This window comes from Suncus etruscus, chromosome 1 (genome assembly GCF_024139225.1).
Source record: "Suncus etruscus isolate mSunEtr1 chromosome 1, mSunEtr1.pri.cur, whole genome shotgun sequence".
Classification (NCBI taxonomy): domain Eukaryota; kingdom Metazoa; phylum Chordata; class Mammalia; order Eulipotyphla; family Soricidae; genus Suncus; species Suncus etruscus.
The window spans coordinates 151,945,633-151,963,149 of record NC_064848.1 but is presented as its reverse complement, the minus strand read 5'-3'; the positions used below and the strand labels follow the sequence as shown (position 1 = coordinate 151,963,149).

Below are 17,517 nucleotides of genomic sequence, written 5' to 3'. Positions count from 1 at the left end.
TGCACTGTAAACTAATGGGCTTTAGAATCAAGTTCATTTTTATGCTGATTAGCAATGTGGCCCTCTGCAAACTATCAAACTTCTCCAACCCTTGAAATCCTCCTTTTGCAAATGAGGGTAATGATACCCACAAAGCTGGATGTTCAAAAGGCAAAGTACCTGGAATAGACGTAAAATAGCTGCTCCTCAGACGTTTCTTTTCTTCTCCAGATTCTCTGGATGACTTCTTTACCTTCAGACTAACTCTGGAAATATCATATATGAGGTAGGTCACTGAGTGTTGCAACTCAAATTGTGTCATAAACTGCCCGACTAGGAAGTGTCTATTGACGAGGGAGTCCCCTCTGGATTCTAGTCTGGAATCTACTTGCCATATATCAGTTGAAACAGTTCCTGACACATAGGAGGGGCTGAAAATGAACAAGTGTTCTGGTGCAGAGAGATCTTGTGATTTGAGAAAGTCACTTAAGGGGCTGTCCAGCTGTTTTCATAGAAAACATTATCATCATCAGATTGACCAAGGCTGACCTCATAGGCAGGAGGCGGAGTAAGAGGTTCTGGTGTGGGGATTACTCCCAAGTTCTGCATATTTGAATTAGTGGACAGAGTACGTGAGCCCCGGAGTCGAAGGCTATTTGGAGGTTGTCTGGTGCTTCCTCTTAGGGTCAGAGACCCCTCTGAGGCCACTTGTCTTTGTAATCTGTTTCTCCTGGGTCCCTCTGGATGTCTAGGCTCTCCCGCCTCAAGTCCTGGGGTGATAATAATACTGCAGTAGGGGGGTGGTTCATCTGACCCTTGGGACTGGTGTTGTGATTCCAATACTGAGGAGTCTTCATAAGTTGGCATCTCAAAGACTTCATTGTTCCTGTGGGAAGAGCAATGAGGTCATTGTTAGCTTCCTGAAAGAGCCCTTTTTTCTTTTCTACTGGAAAAGACCCTCTACAATTATCTGGCTTCCCTGCTCTCCCAGTGACACTTGGGACAGGAAAGTGGAGGCTGTACCTGGGATTAGAGGGACTCAGGGAAGAATCTCTGATCTGTTTCTTGAATCCTACCCACCCTTTCACTCACCATGCAGTGCCCGAGTCCCCTGGATGCTCAGTCTGTGTTGATTGGAGTGCCCATTCCAGGAAGCAAACTAGGAGGCAGGCAAACATGAAGCAGCCTCCCAAGGTAAAAAATAAGTGGGCAGTCGGGGCCATGTCCGGCCGTATGCCCAGAAGAGCTAGCCCCAGAAGGAAGGAGGTACAGCACAGGTAGAGAAGTGGCTTCCGCAGTCTCTCCCACCTCCACGGTACCATGGCCCCTCCCCAGGCTTCTGCAAAAAAGACCTGATGAAGCTCTTGTGTCTAAGCATTTGGCATTATCACAACTGGATCAAATTGCAAAGGAACTAACTGTGCCAGACTCCTTTGCTCAGATTTCAGGTTCTTCTCTCAAACCAAATAAAGGCACACAATACAGTGCAGCAGGGTCCTCACAGCTCCCCTATTCTCCCTGGAATCAAGACCCAGAGTCTCCATCTGACAAAGCAGAATAGCTGGGAAAGCAGATAAAGATCTGATCTAACCTCAGGCAAGCTCACTGAAGTGTATGACCCAACCTGCTGGCCCTGTCCCCTGTTCCCTGGAATTTCCCTTCCAGCTCTGTTTCTGCACCATCAGGGACCCAGCCACAGCTGCTCTGCCTGCTGCCATGCTTACCTGCCTTCTTGGAATCCAGGTGCAGGGTGCCAATCCCTGCTCTTTCTTTATTAAGGCTTCTACTGCTCTTACACCCTTTGCTTTCCAGTTGGAGGGGGCTTCACTCTGACCCTGTTGGGAGAAAAAGCAGAGAAAGAGAGCACCCACCCATGCACACAACCCCCCCCCACACCCTTTCCCACTTTTGTTTTTCCATGTTCTCTAAGGAGCCCAAGGTGGAATTGAAGGAAGACTGTCCACTGGGGACACACACACACCTTCTCCCACTTTTGTTTTTTCCATGTTCTCTAAGGATCTAAAGACTCCTTAGACTCTTTCTTAAAGAAAGACTGTCCACTGGGGCCAAAGATATTATACCATGGAGGGTGCTTGCCTTGCATGTAGTCAATCTGTTCCATCCCTAGCACCCCATATGGCTCTCCGAGCTCTACTAGGAATAACTCCTAAGTATAGGAACAGGAGTCAGCTCTGAGAACTGCCAGGTGTGCCCACAAAACAAAACAAAACAAGACCTTGCCCAAAGATCCCACAAAGTCCCAGGATCATAACTTAGAGTCTTACAAAGTTACTTATCCAGAAGCTGGATAAGACCTAAGGCCCATGCCTCCGCCCCATTTTACCAGGTTCTCCCCCTCCCGCGTTGGCCCTAACTAGGAGAACTCACATTTTATGTTTCTTGGCCAGGAGGCAGGTGGGAGAAGCCTTTTCTTTCCTCTGTAACAGGTAACATCATCCACAGTAGCACGCCCTCCTCCTCACCTTTCCCTAAATTCCTTGAATTCTGCTTAACAAGAAACCGCAGACTCTAAGAAGGGGTGAGACGCTGCCTTGAACCCCAGCTTCCAAACCCGTGATCCTCCAGGCCCTGCCTTACCTCTCCCTCTCTCACCTATCTCTGGATTCTCCTGAGAATGCTTTGGGGGACTGGGCGGAGGGAGAGGGTGGAGCCCACTGACGGCACCTCCCTCTAACCCCCCCTCCTCATTCCTCTGTTCCTGCCCAGACTTCCTCCACCCCTTTCTCCTTCAGGCTGACCACTTCCTGTCCCACCTTGATTTTTCTGTATTTGACTCACTGCATTCTCCCCTCTCTTGAGCCTTACTGAGACCCTTGCCCCCCTGCTGTGATCTCAGTTCTTAGGCTCAGAGTTCACCTTTCCTTCCTCTCCCTTTCCAAGGTGTGTGTCTCCTGAGCAGTTTGCCCTAGATTTTTGCAGTCTGTTTTGTGCCTGGTAGCAGACACCTGGGTTTATTTCTTCTCAAGAGCACACAACTGCTTTGTACACACAGCCTCTCTGTGGCCACACATGAAGTGATGGGGTCTTAATTCTGACCACCCAAAGTATCGTTTATGTGAACTCTGGGTTTCTAGCATTCTTGGCAGATGGTTTATGTGGCTACTTCTAAACCCATTAACTGAATTTTTCTAAGTGCACCTGTAAGGTGAAGCTACTGTAGAGTCTGTGTCGAATCTGTCTGTGGAGGTATAGTCATGGCTGCCTTCCCACCCCATCACACCCTTGGCCTGCTGATACAGTCCTTTCTCCTGCCCTGAGCTGCCTGAGGTGGGGGATTCCTTTCTACCGTCTCTGGATTCCTGGAACTCACACAGTCCTGACATCTGGCTGGCACTCACTAAGTAAGCACAGTGACATGGTTTGATTGGAAAGGCATCCCTTTGCCATGCCTCAGTGCTTAGCATAAAAGCAGGACCAGCCTTTCAGGACTGTGTCCTGCAGTCTGGATAGAGCAGTGCTGGAAAGACAGAATGACTGGAGGAATTCTTGAGCCCAGATAAATGGTTTCTTCAGAGAGTTGTCACAAATGGAATCCAGTTGTGGGGCATAAATGGGTTGGCTGCAGCTTGTGTGTGAAAGAGATAGAAAGAGGTGTGTGTGTTGGGGGAGAGATAGAGAAAGAAGGAGGAGCGGAAGAAGAGAAGGAAATGTGGAGGAAGAAAAAGAGAAGAATGAAAAAGAAAAGAAGAGGCAGAGGAAAAAGAAGAAAGGGAAAGAAAAGAGGTGAAGAAGAAGAAGAAGAAGAAGAAGAAGAAGAAGAAGAAGAAGAAGAAGGAGGAGGAGGAGGAGGAGGAGGAGGAGGAGGAGGAAGAGGAGGAGGAGGAGGAGGAGGAAAGACAAGGTGGAAGGGAGGTGGAGTAGGAGGAGCAGAAGAAGGAGGAAGGAGAACTGCCCATGTGGTGGTGGTGCTGTGTGAGGAATTATTCTCTCTCTCTCCATGACTGGAGGTGCAGTGATGTACCTGGGCATTGTGGTGATGGAAATGGACCATCTGTAGGGAAGAGGAAGTGCAGTTGGAGAGTAGGAGAGTTAGTGTGTAGCTATAGTGTGTAGCCCAGTGGTTTTCTATCTTTTTTATACCTGTGAAAATGGAAGAATCCTATTTATGAGAGATAATTTGCAGACTCCTATAACAGAAAAAAAATCCACTATTGAGTATGTTTAATAGTCCAAATGTCTGACCTGAAGGGTACTGTTTGTTACGTTGCAATAACTTTTTGGCATACCAACAGGAAATCTCTGTGGATTGGCACCTGGCAGTTTAAAGCACTAGCTTTAGTCCTGGGGAGTGGTAGGCTGAGATCGTAAGGATTTCTCTCCCAGTGAATACACTGAAAGAAGGAACTTGCTTTACAGTCAATATATAGGACAGATATCACTAACATACTAAAAAGGAATGAATAGTGGATTGTGGTTGTGGGGATTGAGGGTAGGCTGAGGTAAGGGAGCTCTGGTTATCTACCATGTAAAAGGTCAAGCTTCTGGGATAGGTTTTCACTAAAAAGTTATAGGTTTTAGTTAAATCACTAGACAGATGTGGTTTTTGACATCAGAATCAGATCCAAGTCAGAGAGGCTAGAATGGTAATGGTCTGGGCCCTACAATACATTCTCTAGTCTGAACACTTTAAACCTATTTTTCAAACATTCCAAAAACTCCAGCAGAATTTTGCAAAATATTTAAAAGCTGAAGAAAAATAATCTATGGTCTCAGCATCCTTACATAACCATTTTGAGTTTCTACACATTTCTTTAGTATGTTACCACACGAGACAGAATAGACACTCAGTAGGAGTTACAGCATTTTGTATCTTAAAAATTTTAAAACATTATAGCAAACCTAATTTACTGGTTGATATAGTTTTATTGTAAGTTTGATGTCATATAATAATTCATTGAATGGCTATGTCATTTTAATCATTTGATTAAAAATTTTTTTTTTGTTTTTTTTTTTTGTTTTGGGGCCACACCCAGCAGTGCTCAGGGGTTACCCCTGGCTGTCTGCTCAGAAATAGCTCCTGACAGGCATGGGGGACCATATGGGACACCGGGATTCGAACCAACCACCTTTGGTCCTGGATCAGCTGTTTGCAAGGCAAAGGCCACTGTGCTATCTCTCTGGGACCGATTAAAATTATTTTATATTATTCAGTAACATTGAGTTTTTAAGAAATTGTCATGGAAAATAATGCTTTATAAAAGAGAGAATAGGCTGATGGTTTCTATGAGGGAGGAAGTAAAGATTTATTATCTTCTTAAATTTGGTTTTTTGGAGGCAACAAACCTTTAAAAATTAGGTAGCTGTACAACTTTGAAAATATACTTTAAAAATCTTCACTCCCCTCTTTTCTCTTTCCCTTTCTTCTTTCTCCTCCGCCTCTTCTCCTTTTTTTTCTTTCTGGATCTTCTCTTTTTCTTCCTCCATATTTCCTTCTCTTTTTCCTTTCGCTCTTCCTCCTATCTCTATCTCTCTTTTCCCCCCCTTTCTCTCTCTAGCCTAGGACGCCTAGAAGGGACTGAGGTTCGAGCCCCTGATGTCCTCCAAGGCAGGAGCAATTTCTGAGCACATAGCCAGGAGTAACCCTTGAGTGTCACAGGTGTGGCCCCCCCCCAAAAAAAAAACAACTTCACTGAAATCTATATTAATATATCTTTTAAAGTACATTGTTATATTTATTTTTGTCTTTGTTTTTGGGCCACCCTCGGAGATATTCATGGCTCTGCACTCAGGGATCATTTCTGATGGTGCTCAAGGGATCATATAGGCTGCTTGAACCCATATTAGCTGCATACATGGCCCTATCTGCTGTACATAGCTCCCTTATATACAGTTTTCTTTTTTTTTTGTTGGTTATTTCTTGCAGTTGGATGAATAAAAAAGGATTATTTTCAAATAAAAGAAAATATTATTTATTTTAAAAATTACATTGTTATTGAGGTAACACTACTGTAATATTGATAGACAGTAGTAGTGTTACAGTAGTTTACTGCTGATGCTTTTGGTGTACAGAGTTTACTGCACCTACTACACCACCCACGGGTAAATGGTATCACCAAGACAACATTGTCAAAGTCTTATGTCTCTTGAGTACAGGTTGCCAAATTGATTTTCAAAGATTTAAAGTTTGTTTCCTTCATCAACTTGGCAAAATATGAATGAAAATCTAACTCAGATGCCATTCCACTTTCTATTTGCCTACCTTTTTCAAACCATCTTGCTAGAGGTGGAGTCAGCCCTCTGTGCCCACTTTCCCATCTCATTTGAGGAGACGCAGGAGGACAGAGAAGAAGACAATAGAGGTGAAGGGTCCTGCTTCTCTCCCATTGGGTGCTTGGTTCTGTGATTTTATATTTCTGATACTGGGTCAATTTTATACTTGGAACCAACATGTGTGGGTGGTTTGTTTGCTACTCACTTAGCTAAATGCTGCATATAAATTAAGTAATTTAAATATAAGTAGTAGTTAACATTATTATGTTCATTTCAGAGATAAGGTCAGACACTTGAAGATGTATAGTATAGAGCTAACCCTGCGAGATTAGTAAAGATTGAACCCGCTGGGCCTGGAGAGATGGCACAGTGGCGTTTGCCTTGCAAGCAGCCCATCCAGGACCAAAGGTGGTTGGTTCGAATCCCAGTGTCCCATATAGTCCCCCGTGCCTGCCAGGAGCTATTTCTGAGCAGACAGCCAGGAGTAACCACTGAGCATCGCCGGGTGTGGCCCAAAAAAACACACACACACAAAAAAAAGATTGAACCCGCTGTTCCAGTTCATAATCCTGGTCCTTAAACACAATGTCTCTTCTAACTCATAGCACTCATTTTGGATGTCCTCCTAATATATATATATATATATATATATATATATATATATATATATATATATATATATATATATATATATATATATATATATATATATATATATATATATATATATATATTGTTTGTTTTTGTTTTTGGGCCACAACTGGAGGTGCTCAGGGGTTACTCCTGGCTGTCTGCTCCAGAAATAGTTCCTGGCAGGCATGGGGGACCATATGGGACACCGGGATTCGAACCAACCACCTTTGGTCCTGGATCAGCTGCTTGCAAGGCAAACACCGCTGTGCTATCTCTCCGGGCCCTGGATGTCCTCCTAATAATTTAAGAATACTTCTCTGACACTCTGAATCAAGTTTTCCCTGGAGGAGTATTTATGTGTTATTTTCCACATTATGTGGTGTTTTAGCAAAGCTCATTTAAAAGAGCACAGGCAACAAAAGAGAATATCAGGTGATTAAATGAGGTAATCAACCTATAAGGTCTGATTGATTGGAAAATTATGATTTCAAGCTCTATATCGGGCCGCTTATTTTTAATGAGCTAATTGAGACTAATTATAGGCTACTATTTTTAATGGTTCTGGAAAGTGTGTGTCTGTGTGTGAATGTGTGTAAACAATCTGGTCCATTTTTATTCTTTCAGAAATTATGTGGAGTATGTCTTATTTTCATTTTCATGAGGAGGAAACCAGCTCAGAGAAAGTACAGTTAGTACTTGATTAACAGTTAGATTTCAAACTCCAACTCGACCTTTTAACTCAATTAAAATGTTTTCCTCTGTGTCACAATTCCTCCAAACATGTAGGGGATATGGATAAATGATTTAACACTAAGTGGACTATTAACATTGGCTTTATTAGATGAAAATGCCTCCAAAGAATCATAAATCCTTAAGTATATCAGAATAAATATTTGCTATCACCCTTATCAACTAGCTTTAATATAGCACAAAGTTCACTGGGAATGATCTGAGTCAACAGTGGTTCAGGCTGACACTCTTGAACAGATAATTGGCTCCAAGCCACAGAAAAGCTATTCATGGAATTTGAGAAATTGAGCATGCTTGTTGCCTAGTGACAAAACAAGCATTGTGTTTATTTAGAAATGTCTACAGATAGTGGAAATAGGTCCCTGAATATGAGAAAACGGGAGCTGCAGAGGTTGTGGTTAAGCACATACTTTTGGAAATAGCCAAACGAGGTTTCAAGTATCAGTTCTCACTTACTAGCAGTGTAACCTCCGACAAACTATTTAACCTTTCTGTGTTTCAGGATTTGGAAATTAATGAAAAGAAACCCAAGCTTATCACCCTTTTCCCACAAGCTTTGACTAAAACCAGAGTACAGGTCTGAATGAAATGGGCACCATCTCTCATTTGTGGCCAAATAGCAAAAACAAGCAAACAAACAACCCTCCCAAAAAAAACCCTCAAAATAATTTATCTAAGTTTAAAATGAGTCTGTATTATTAAGTTTAATAGTCAAAAGAATTCCAATAAAGAGCCAGAGGAATAACACAGCGGGTAGGACATTTGCCTTGCACATGGCTGACCCAAGTTCAATTCCCAGTATCCCATTTGGTCCCCCAATCTTGCCAGGACTAATTTCTGAGCAGAGAGTCTCTGGGTATGGCCCCCAAACAAAACAAAACAAAATAAGAATATAATTATAGTATATAAAATCTATACATATTTCCCAACTTCACTTTTTTGGAGGTGGCCACACCTTCAAAAAGAAAGTAACCACTCAGGGATAACTTTTGGATCTGCAGTCAGAAATTATTCCTGGTGGTGCTCAGGGGACCATATGGGAAGCCTGGGATCAAAACCATGTCAGTGCCTTACCCACTGTACTATATTTCTGGTCCCTGAATCTCTGATTTCTTTTATGATATCTTTATTCAAACACCATGATTACAAAGATAATTGTAGTTGGGTTTCAGTCATAAAAAGAACACCCCCCCCCTTCACCAGTGCAACATTCTCATCACCGATGCTTCCCTCCCCCCACCCCCACCTCCACCCCCACCCCCTCCACCTGTATTTGAGACAGGCTTTCTACTTCCTTCACTCATTGACATTGTTATGTTATGATAGTTCTCAGTGTAGTTATTTCTCTAACTGCATTCACCACTTTCATATCGTGAGCCAGTCCTTCCGGCTCTCATCTCTGGGAATTATTTCAATAATGTCTTTTGTTTTTCTTAAAACCCATAGATGAGTGAGACTATTCTGTGTGTGTCTCTCTCTCCCTCTGACTTATTTCACTCAGCATAATAGATACCATGTACATCCATGTATAGGAAAATTTCATGACTTCATCTCTCCTGATGGCTGCATAATATTCCATTGTGTATATGTATCACAGTTTTTTTAGCTATTCATCTGTTGAAGGGCATTTTGGTTGTTTCCAGAGTCTGGCTATTGTAAATAGCACTGCAATGAATATAGCTGTGAGGAAGGGATTTTTGTATTGTGTTTTTGTGTTCCTCAGGTATATCCCTAGGTGTGAGAACCTCTAAATTTTATTTGGGGGGGGGTCACACCGGCGGTGCTCAGAGGTTACTCCTGGCTGTCTGCTCAGAAATAGCTCCTGGAAGGCACGGGGGACCATATGGGACACCGGGATTCGAACCAACCACCTTTGGTCCTGGATCGGCTGCTTGCAAGGCAAACGCCGCTGTGCTATCTCTCTGGGCCCGAGAACCTCTAATTTTTTAAAGAGACTTTTACTTTATGTATTGTTGAAGTAAGTTATTTTTTTCCTTCAGGAAAATGGAAGATTGAGAGAGGGAGGGGGGATAGAGCAAGTGAGAGAAATTGTGATGTAGGCAGCAATGAATACACTAATATGTTTGTATTGATTTTGTTTTCAGTTGGTTTTTGGTTTGGGGCCACACCCAACAGTGCTCAGAGCTTAATTCTGGCTCTGTGCTCAGGGATTACCTCTGGCTCTGCTAGAAAGAACATATGTGAAACCTGAGTTGCAAGCTAAATCAGCTATATATAAGACAATCAATCACCTTACCTGCTGTATTATCTCTCCAGCCTTACTTCTTTTATAAAAATAATTTGGAGATTTTTTTGTTTGTTTGTTTTGGTTTTGGGTCATACCCATAAATGCTTGGGGCTTACTCATGGTTCCACACTCGAGGATTACCCTCGGCAGGATTCAGGGGACCATTGGGGTACAGGGGATGGAACCCAAGTATGACTGTTAGAAAGACAAACACTGTGCACGGAGAGATAGCACAGCAGCGTTTGCCTTGCAAGCAGCCAATCCAGGACCAAAGGTGGTTGGTTCGAATCCCGGTGTCCCATATGGTCCCCGTGCCTGCCAGGAGCTATTTCTGAGCAGACAGCCAGGAGTCACCCCTGAGCACCGCGGGGTGTGGCCCAAAAACCAAAAAAAAAAAAAAAAAAAGAAAAAAAAAAAGAAAGACAAACACCTTACTACTGTACCTTGGCTCACTGGCTCACTTCTTTTTTTTAAATGTACTTATTGTGAAATGGAGATTTTAAGTTGAGCCATTTCAAGAGTTTAAGATGAATATTTGGGTAACTCAAATTCTACTCAAGATATGAAGCATCACTGCCATCTAGAAAGTTGCATTGCACCCCTCCCAATCAATCCCACGGGCAATTATTGGTTAGAGTTTTTCCACTTGTTATATTCTTTTTTTTTTAAACATAGAAATATAATGATTTCTGTTTTAGGGAGCATCACTTATTTAATGGCTTCTAACTGAAAATTATTTAGATTATGCTGGGGGCATCGCAATTAATCCATGTCTGTCTATGATTTGGATTACATGTATAAATCAGAAAAATACCTACAAGAGAAGTTTAGGAGAGATATTATTAAAGTGCTCTTCATAGAAGTTTGTAGAAATTCCCTCTCACATGGGATTAAAGATGACTCAAAGAGCTCACATGTATGTTCAGCATGAGCGAGCCCTGGGTTTGATCCCAAGCACCTCCTGGTCTTGTGTGCTCCACATAGGGTTCAGCTCTGAACACCACTGGGTGTGACCTGGTCCCCCCAAGTCCCGTTCACATTGCTAATGTACCAACTTCTTCACACTCTGATTAGCTGCAAGTTGTCAATCTTAGAGTCGCTAGATTTCTCAGCTATGCAGGACACCTGAGGTATGTTCAAGAGAACTGATAAGAATCTCATTCTCAGAGTTTACTGTATAGAAAAGGAAAGACATACATAAACAACCACCCATGAGTCACAGTACAAAGAGACAAATGCCGTGCGCTAGTATAAAGTACAGCTAGAGTTCAGAGGAGAGACTGTTGAGAAAATTGGGAGTTAGGATTGTGTCATGGATGAGAGTGGATTTGTTTATGCTCCCGCACATCCATCTCATTATTAGGTGTGGGGTGAACAATAAGTTCTTGTTTTGATCTTTTACGGGTCATTAGTAAGGGCATACTGATTTCATGATGTTATCTCTGCATCTCTGAGCTTCACTGAGATGCCTATTCTCATCCCCACGCTCTCCATAGTCTGATAGTCTGGCATTGGCTGGAGTCATAAAGGTTTGTTGAAGGATACAGTGATTTGGTTCAAGTCAGGGGCTTGGGTTTGCTCCAACCCATCAAGATATTCTTTGAGCTGGGATTAAGGGCTTGGAATAAGCACAGTGACGGGGTTGACCACCAGGCCTCTATCTCCCTGGATCTTTAGAAACAGCAGTTCCTGGGCCCGGAGAGATAGCACAGCAGCGTTTGCCTTGCAAGCAGTCGATCCAGGACCAAAGGTGGTTGGTTCGAATCCTGGTGTCCCATATGGTCCCCCATGCCTGCCAAGAGCTATTTCTGAGCAGACAGCCAGGAGTAACCCCTGAGTGTTTTGGGGTGTGCCCCCCCCCAAAAAAAGACACAGAAATAGCTGTTCCTGGGGATCAGAGAGCTAGCACAGCAGTAGGGCATTTGCCTGGCATGCAGCCGATCAGGGAGGGACCCAGTTCGATTCTTAGCATCCCATATGGTCCCCCAGCCTGCTAGGGGCAATTTCTGAGTGCAGCGCCAGGAGAAACCCCTGAGCACTATTGGATGTGGCCCTAAAACTAACCAATTAATCAATCAATAAAATAAATAAAAGTTAAAAAAAAAAGTAGTAGCAATTCCTGGCACCTGCAGCTTTTCTACTTTGTGACTTTTGTTGTTATTGTTGTTGTTGTTTTGGGGCCATGCCTGGAGGTGCTCAGGGGTTGCTCCTAGTTTTTTGCTTCTGGTAGGCTGGAGAGACTATATAAAATGCCGGAATTGAACCCAGTTTGGCTGCTTGCAAGACAAGTGACCTTGTGATATATCTCTCTGGCCCTACTTTGTGACTTTATCACTCTCCTTTTACCCTGTTATCTCCTTCCTTTATTTGCTACCATATTTTTCTTTTCTCATTCACTTTTTTCCCTTTGTCCTTGTTATTTAATAAGCATTTACTCAGCCACAATATGTGCCTATAGGATCAGCAAAAATAAAAATGCAGGGGCCCTTGTTGAAAATTAAGAATTTTAAGAGTGATAGCAGAAAATAAATCTGTTGTCAGGCCCCTTCTGAGTGCAGTTTACCAGAGTCTGAATGTGAATCATGATGAAGGTGAAATGTCATATCACAGAATTAGTCTCCTTACAGTCTCTCTTTTTTTTTTTTTTTTTGGTTTTTCGGGCCACACCCGTTAGATGCTCAGGGGTTACTCCTGGCTACGTGCTCAGAAATTGCCCCTGGCTTGAGGGGACCATATGGGACACCGGGGGATCGAACCGTGGTCCTTTCGAACCGTGGTCCTTTCCTTGGCTAGCGCTTGCAAGGCAGACACCTTACCTCTAGCGCCACCTCGCCGGCCCCCTTACAGTCTCTTTTAAATATATCTACTCTAATGGAAATATCCTAGCTCATCTAAAAGAGAAAATGAAAGGGTCAGTAATAGTGAACTTTTATGTGTGCAGTGTTCAGCTTCAATAATTATCAACATTTCATTATGCATTTACTTACTGGATTTTTGTTCCACACTTGGTATTCAAACACTATTCTAATTTTGTGCTCAGGAGTGATGCCTAGTGGTGCTTAGGGGCTCATACCTCGTGCAGGCAATTTGAATCGTGACTATGCTAGGCAAGTGACTCATACTATCTTTTCTGCCCTAATTAAAATTTTTTAAAATTAGGGGCTGGAGCTGTGGCACTAGAGGTAAGGCATCTGCTTTGCAAATGCTAGCCTAGGACGGACCATACTTCAATCCCCTGGTGCACAGTTTGATCCCCTGCCTGCCCATATGGTCCCCCCAAGCCAGGAGTGATTCCTGAGCGCATAGCCAGGAGTAACCCCTGAGTGTCAACGGATGTGGCCCAAAAAACAAAACAAAACTAAACAAAGCAAAACAAAAATTGTAATTATACCTTAGGAACACGAAAACAATACATAAATGCCTTCTGCACACCTATATTCATTGCAGCGCTATTTACAATAACCAGAATCTGGAAACAATCCAGATGCCCAACAACAGATGAGTGGCTAGAAAAACTGTAGAGCAGGGGTCTCAAACTCAATTTACCTGGGGGCCGCAGATGCAAAGTCAGGGTGACGCAGGGCCGCATATGGGATTTCACAAAAAAAAAAAAAGTCCTCAAACGTCATTATTAACAGCTTTAATTATTTCTTCTGAACATGAATAGAACATTGAGTGAAGATCATGAGCAGTTCTTCTGAACATGGCATCTTTTGCCTATTCCTTGCTGCCAGAGACTTGACAGCGCTTCTTCTCACAAATCTGAACCGCATTTGGCTCTAGAGAGGAAGCAGTTGAGACCCTCAGTATGGCTTGAAGATGATCATCATTAAGTCTAGACCTGTACTTTGACTTATTGAAGTTCAATGTGGAGAATAACTTTTCACACAAATATGTGCTCCCAAAAAGGCACATGGTGTGATCAAACATTCGGGAAAGCTCAGGGAAGCTGGGGAGCAATTCTCTCAAAAATTGCCCATGCATGTCTGCTTTTCCACTAATCTCCCTGAACTTGGCTTTGAGATCAGAGTTGCACTGCAGGTCAATGAGCTCCATTTGAAGCACAGGAGGGGCATCTTGCACATCAAAGGAAAAGGGGTCCACAAAAATTTGGAAAGGGGCTCTGTGCTTTTGAAGTCTGCAAATCTGTGATCAAATTCCTTCTCTAGCTTAAAAAATAGTATCAACATATTTCTCACCACTGAATAGTATGCCTGCATCCACAAGTCCCTTGCATGCTGGGAAATGGCAAAGGTTTGTCTGAGAGAACTTGGATTTCCATAACACAGGTTTTGTGGAGAATGCTCTCACGTTGTCATAGGAAGGACCGATAAGCTGCCCTGGGCCTTGTAACACCTTGTTTAGTACATTCAGCTTATGTGTGATGTCAACAAGAAAAGCTAAGTCCATGAGCCATTTGTAATCACTCAACTCAGAAACAGCATTCCCATCTTTCTCCATGAAGGCTTTCACTTGTTCTCTCAACTCAAAAAATCTTTTCAGGATATTTCCCCTGCTGAGCCAACGTACCTCGGTGAAATAGAGCACATTTCCATATTCTGACTCCATTTCCTTTAAAAAAGCACAGAACCTCCTGTGCTTTAAGCCCCTGGATCTGATTTGGTTGATGCATTTCACAACAACAGACATCACATTGTCACACGGCAGGCATTTACTGCAAAGGGCCTGCTGATGGATAATGCAGTGAAGAACAATGGCCTTCTCTACACCCTCCTCTTCAAGTTTTTTTTTTTTTTGAACAAGTGCCACCAGTCCATTTTTCCTCCCTGTCATCAATGGTGCTCCATCGGTTATTATTCCAACAAACCTCTTCCATGGCAACCTGCATTCTCAATGGCATCACACAGATGCCAAAATATCTCATTAGCGGTGGTCTGGCCATGCATTGGAATGATTGTGAGCAGCTCCTCTGTCAATTCAAAATTGCAATCAACACCACGGACACAAATTGTGAGCTGTGCAGTGTCTGTTATATCTGTGCCCTTGTCAGGAGCAACTGAGTATGCATCAAAACATTTGGCTTTCTCACACAGTTGATGATAAATGTCACTTGACATGTCAGAAATGCGCTCTGCCACAGTGTTGGCAGAAAGGCTGATTTTGCTAAGCTGACCTTTCTTTTCCGAACAGATAATACTTGCAGCCTGTAACATGCATTTTTTTTTTTTTTTTTTTTTTGGTTTTTGGGCCACACTCTGTGACGCTCAGGGGTTACTCCTGGCTATGCGCTCAGAAGTTGCTCCTGGCTTCTTGGGGGACCATATGGGACGCCGGGGGATCGAACCGCGGTCCGGTCCGTCCTAGGCTAGCGCAGGCAAGGCAGGCACCTTACCTCGAGCGCCACCGCCCGGCCCCAACATGCATTTTTTTTTTGTTTGTTTTTTTGGTTTTTGGTTTTTGGGCCACACCCGGCATTGCTCAGGGGTTACTCCTGGCTGTCTGCTCAGAAATATCTACTGGCAGGCACGGGGGACCATATGTGATACCGGGATTCGAACCAACCACCTTTGGTCCTGGATCGGCTGCTTGCAAGGCAAAGGCCACTGTGCTATCTCTCTGGGCCTGTAACATGCATTTTTTAACAAACTCTCCTTCTGTGAATGGTTTCCCTGCCTTAGCAATCATCTCACTAACCATGTAACTAGCTTCCACTAATGCAACATTCTCTTTGGTTGCTTTCTTGAAGAAATCTTGTTGCCTCATTAGACATGCTTTAAGACTGGCAACCCGCTTGGCTCTCTCATTTCCTTGATATTTTGCACATTCCTCAGCATGTTTAGTTGATTAATGGCGTTTCAAGTGTATTTTGTGCACTGCAACTTTCTCTGAGCAAATAAGACATATGGGGATGCCCCTGTGCTCAACAAAGAAATACTGTGTCTCCCACTTTTCCTGAAATTGTCTGTGCTCGTCATCAATCTTTCTCTTCACTGAAGGCTTTGAAGAAGTCATGATGAAGGTATGACAAAATCTAATTCTGTAATAAACTTCTCTCCCTTCTCTCCCTTAGGCCTCTGATAATGCAATGGACATCGGGCAGGAGCAGCGGAAATGACGTCTGCACTAGGCGCAAAGTATTCACGATTATTCGCTTACTGAATATTTGCAATAAAAAATCGCATTAGAAAAAAAATCGCATTAGTTGGGGCCAGGAAGGTGGCGCTAGAGGTAAGGTGTCGGCCTTGCAAGCGCTAGCATAGGACGGACCGCGGTTCGATCCCCTGGCGTCCCATATGGTCCCCCCAAGCCAGGGGCGATTTTTGAGCGCATAGCCAGGAGTAACCCCTGAGTGTCAAACGGGCGTGGCCCAAAAACCAAAAACCAAAAAACATTACATTATAAAAAAAAAAAATCGCAAAAATCGCATTAAACATTTGCATACCCCAAACGGAACTGCTTGGGGTATGCGAATGTTTAATGCGATTTTTTCTTACTAATGCGATTTTTATTGCGATTATTCTGTAAGCGAATAATTGCGAATACTGCGATATTTGAAGGCCAGCCACGGCCACAAAATGTTGTACGGAGGGCTGCAAACAGCTGGCGGGCCGTGAGTTTGAGACCCCGGCTGTAGGGCATATACAAATGGAATACTATGTAGCCGTCAGGAAAAATGAAGTCATGAAATTTTCCTATACATGGATAGACATGGAAACTATTATGCTTAATAAAATAAGTCAGAGGGAGAGAGATAGACATAGAATAGTCTCACTCCTCAATCAGATTTAAGAAAAATAAAAGACCATATTGTAATAATACCCAGAGACAATAGAGATGAGGGCTGGAAGGACTGGCCCATGATATGACTCTTACCACAAAGAGTGGTGAGTGTAGTTAGAGAAATAACTATACTGACAACTATCATAATAATGGTAGTGAGAGAAATAAAATGCCTGTCTCGAATACAGGCAGAGGGTGGGGAATGAGGAAGATGGGGGCATTGGTGGAGGGAAGATTGTACTGACATCCAACTACAAACATGTTTGTAATCATGGTGCTTAAATAAGGATATTATAACAAATAAAAATATTTAATTAAATATATTTGATCTCCCATGCAGTTCTTAGAAGGTTTATGTACCCCGGTGGCAGTGCTTGGCCCACATGGCCTGTGGTTCAATGGAAAAGGCCGAGGTTGCAGTGATGCTTGGGCTGTGCAATGTTAGGATTAACTGGATCACCTTGGTGGTATTTTAGGCACTCCAAGGTCACATCCAGTATGCTTAGGGGACCATATGATGCTGGGTATGGAATTAGGGTGGACCACACACAGGACATGCACAGTAAACTCTGTATTCTCTCTCTCTAGCTTCTTAACATTTTATCTGGGTCATTTTATTTAGAGCAGGGTATTGAGCCTCAGCAGTCACAGTCATGTCCCACAGCCACTATGTAATCTCATCAGAGTACTCAGCCTTAAACCCTTGTATCTGGAGTTTTTGTCAGTTTGGTGTTTCTGCAAAGCTTATTCATGAAGCAGTAAAATAGGATTCCTGGCATGGTGGAAACTGTAGAATGTGGGTGTAACTACTAGGACTTAGGCAGGGCAGGGTTTCTGCCCACTCCCATGAATTTTAGTGGAGTAGCTTGCATCTCTTCTGAAAATATGGAGCTGGGCCAATGAGTTTATACATGAGATAAGGGTGGGGCTGTTGG

The 17,517-nt window shown here is 43.2% G+C and overlaps 1 protein-coding gene across 1 annotated transcript in view; it reads right to left on the bottom strand.

Annotated features, from left to right (window-relative positions):
• Positions 1–465: 465 nt before the first annotated feature.
• The window catches only part of TMEM139 (transmembrane protein 139), a 22,310-nt gene continuing 5,258 nt past the window's right edge, over positions 466–17,517 (bottom strand). The window contains exons 2-4 of the mRNA XM_049785336.1: positions 1,704–1,814; positions 1,072–1,349; positions 466–865 (exon numbers count right to left, since the gene is read on the bottom strand). Of these exons, the coding sequence (XP_049641293.1) occupies positions 466–865; positions 1,072–1,349; positions 1,704–1,814 (789 nt within the window). The remainder of the gene's footprint in view (positions 866–1,071; positions 1,350–1,703; positions 1,815–17,517) is intronic.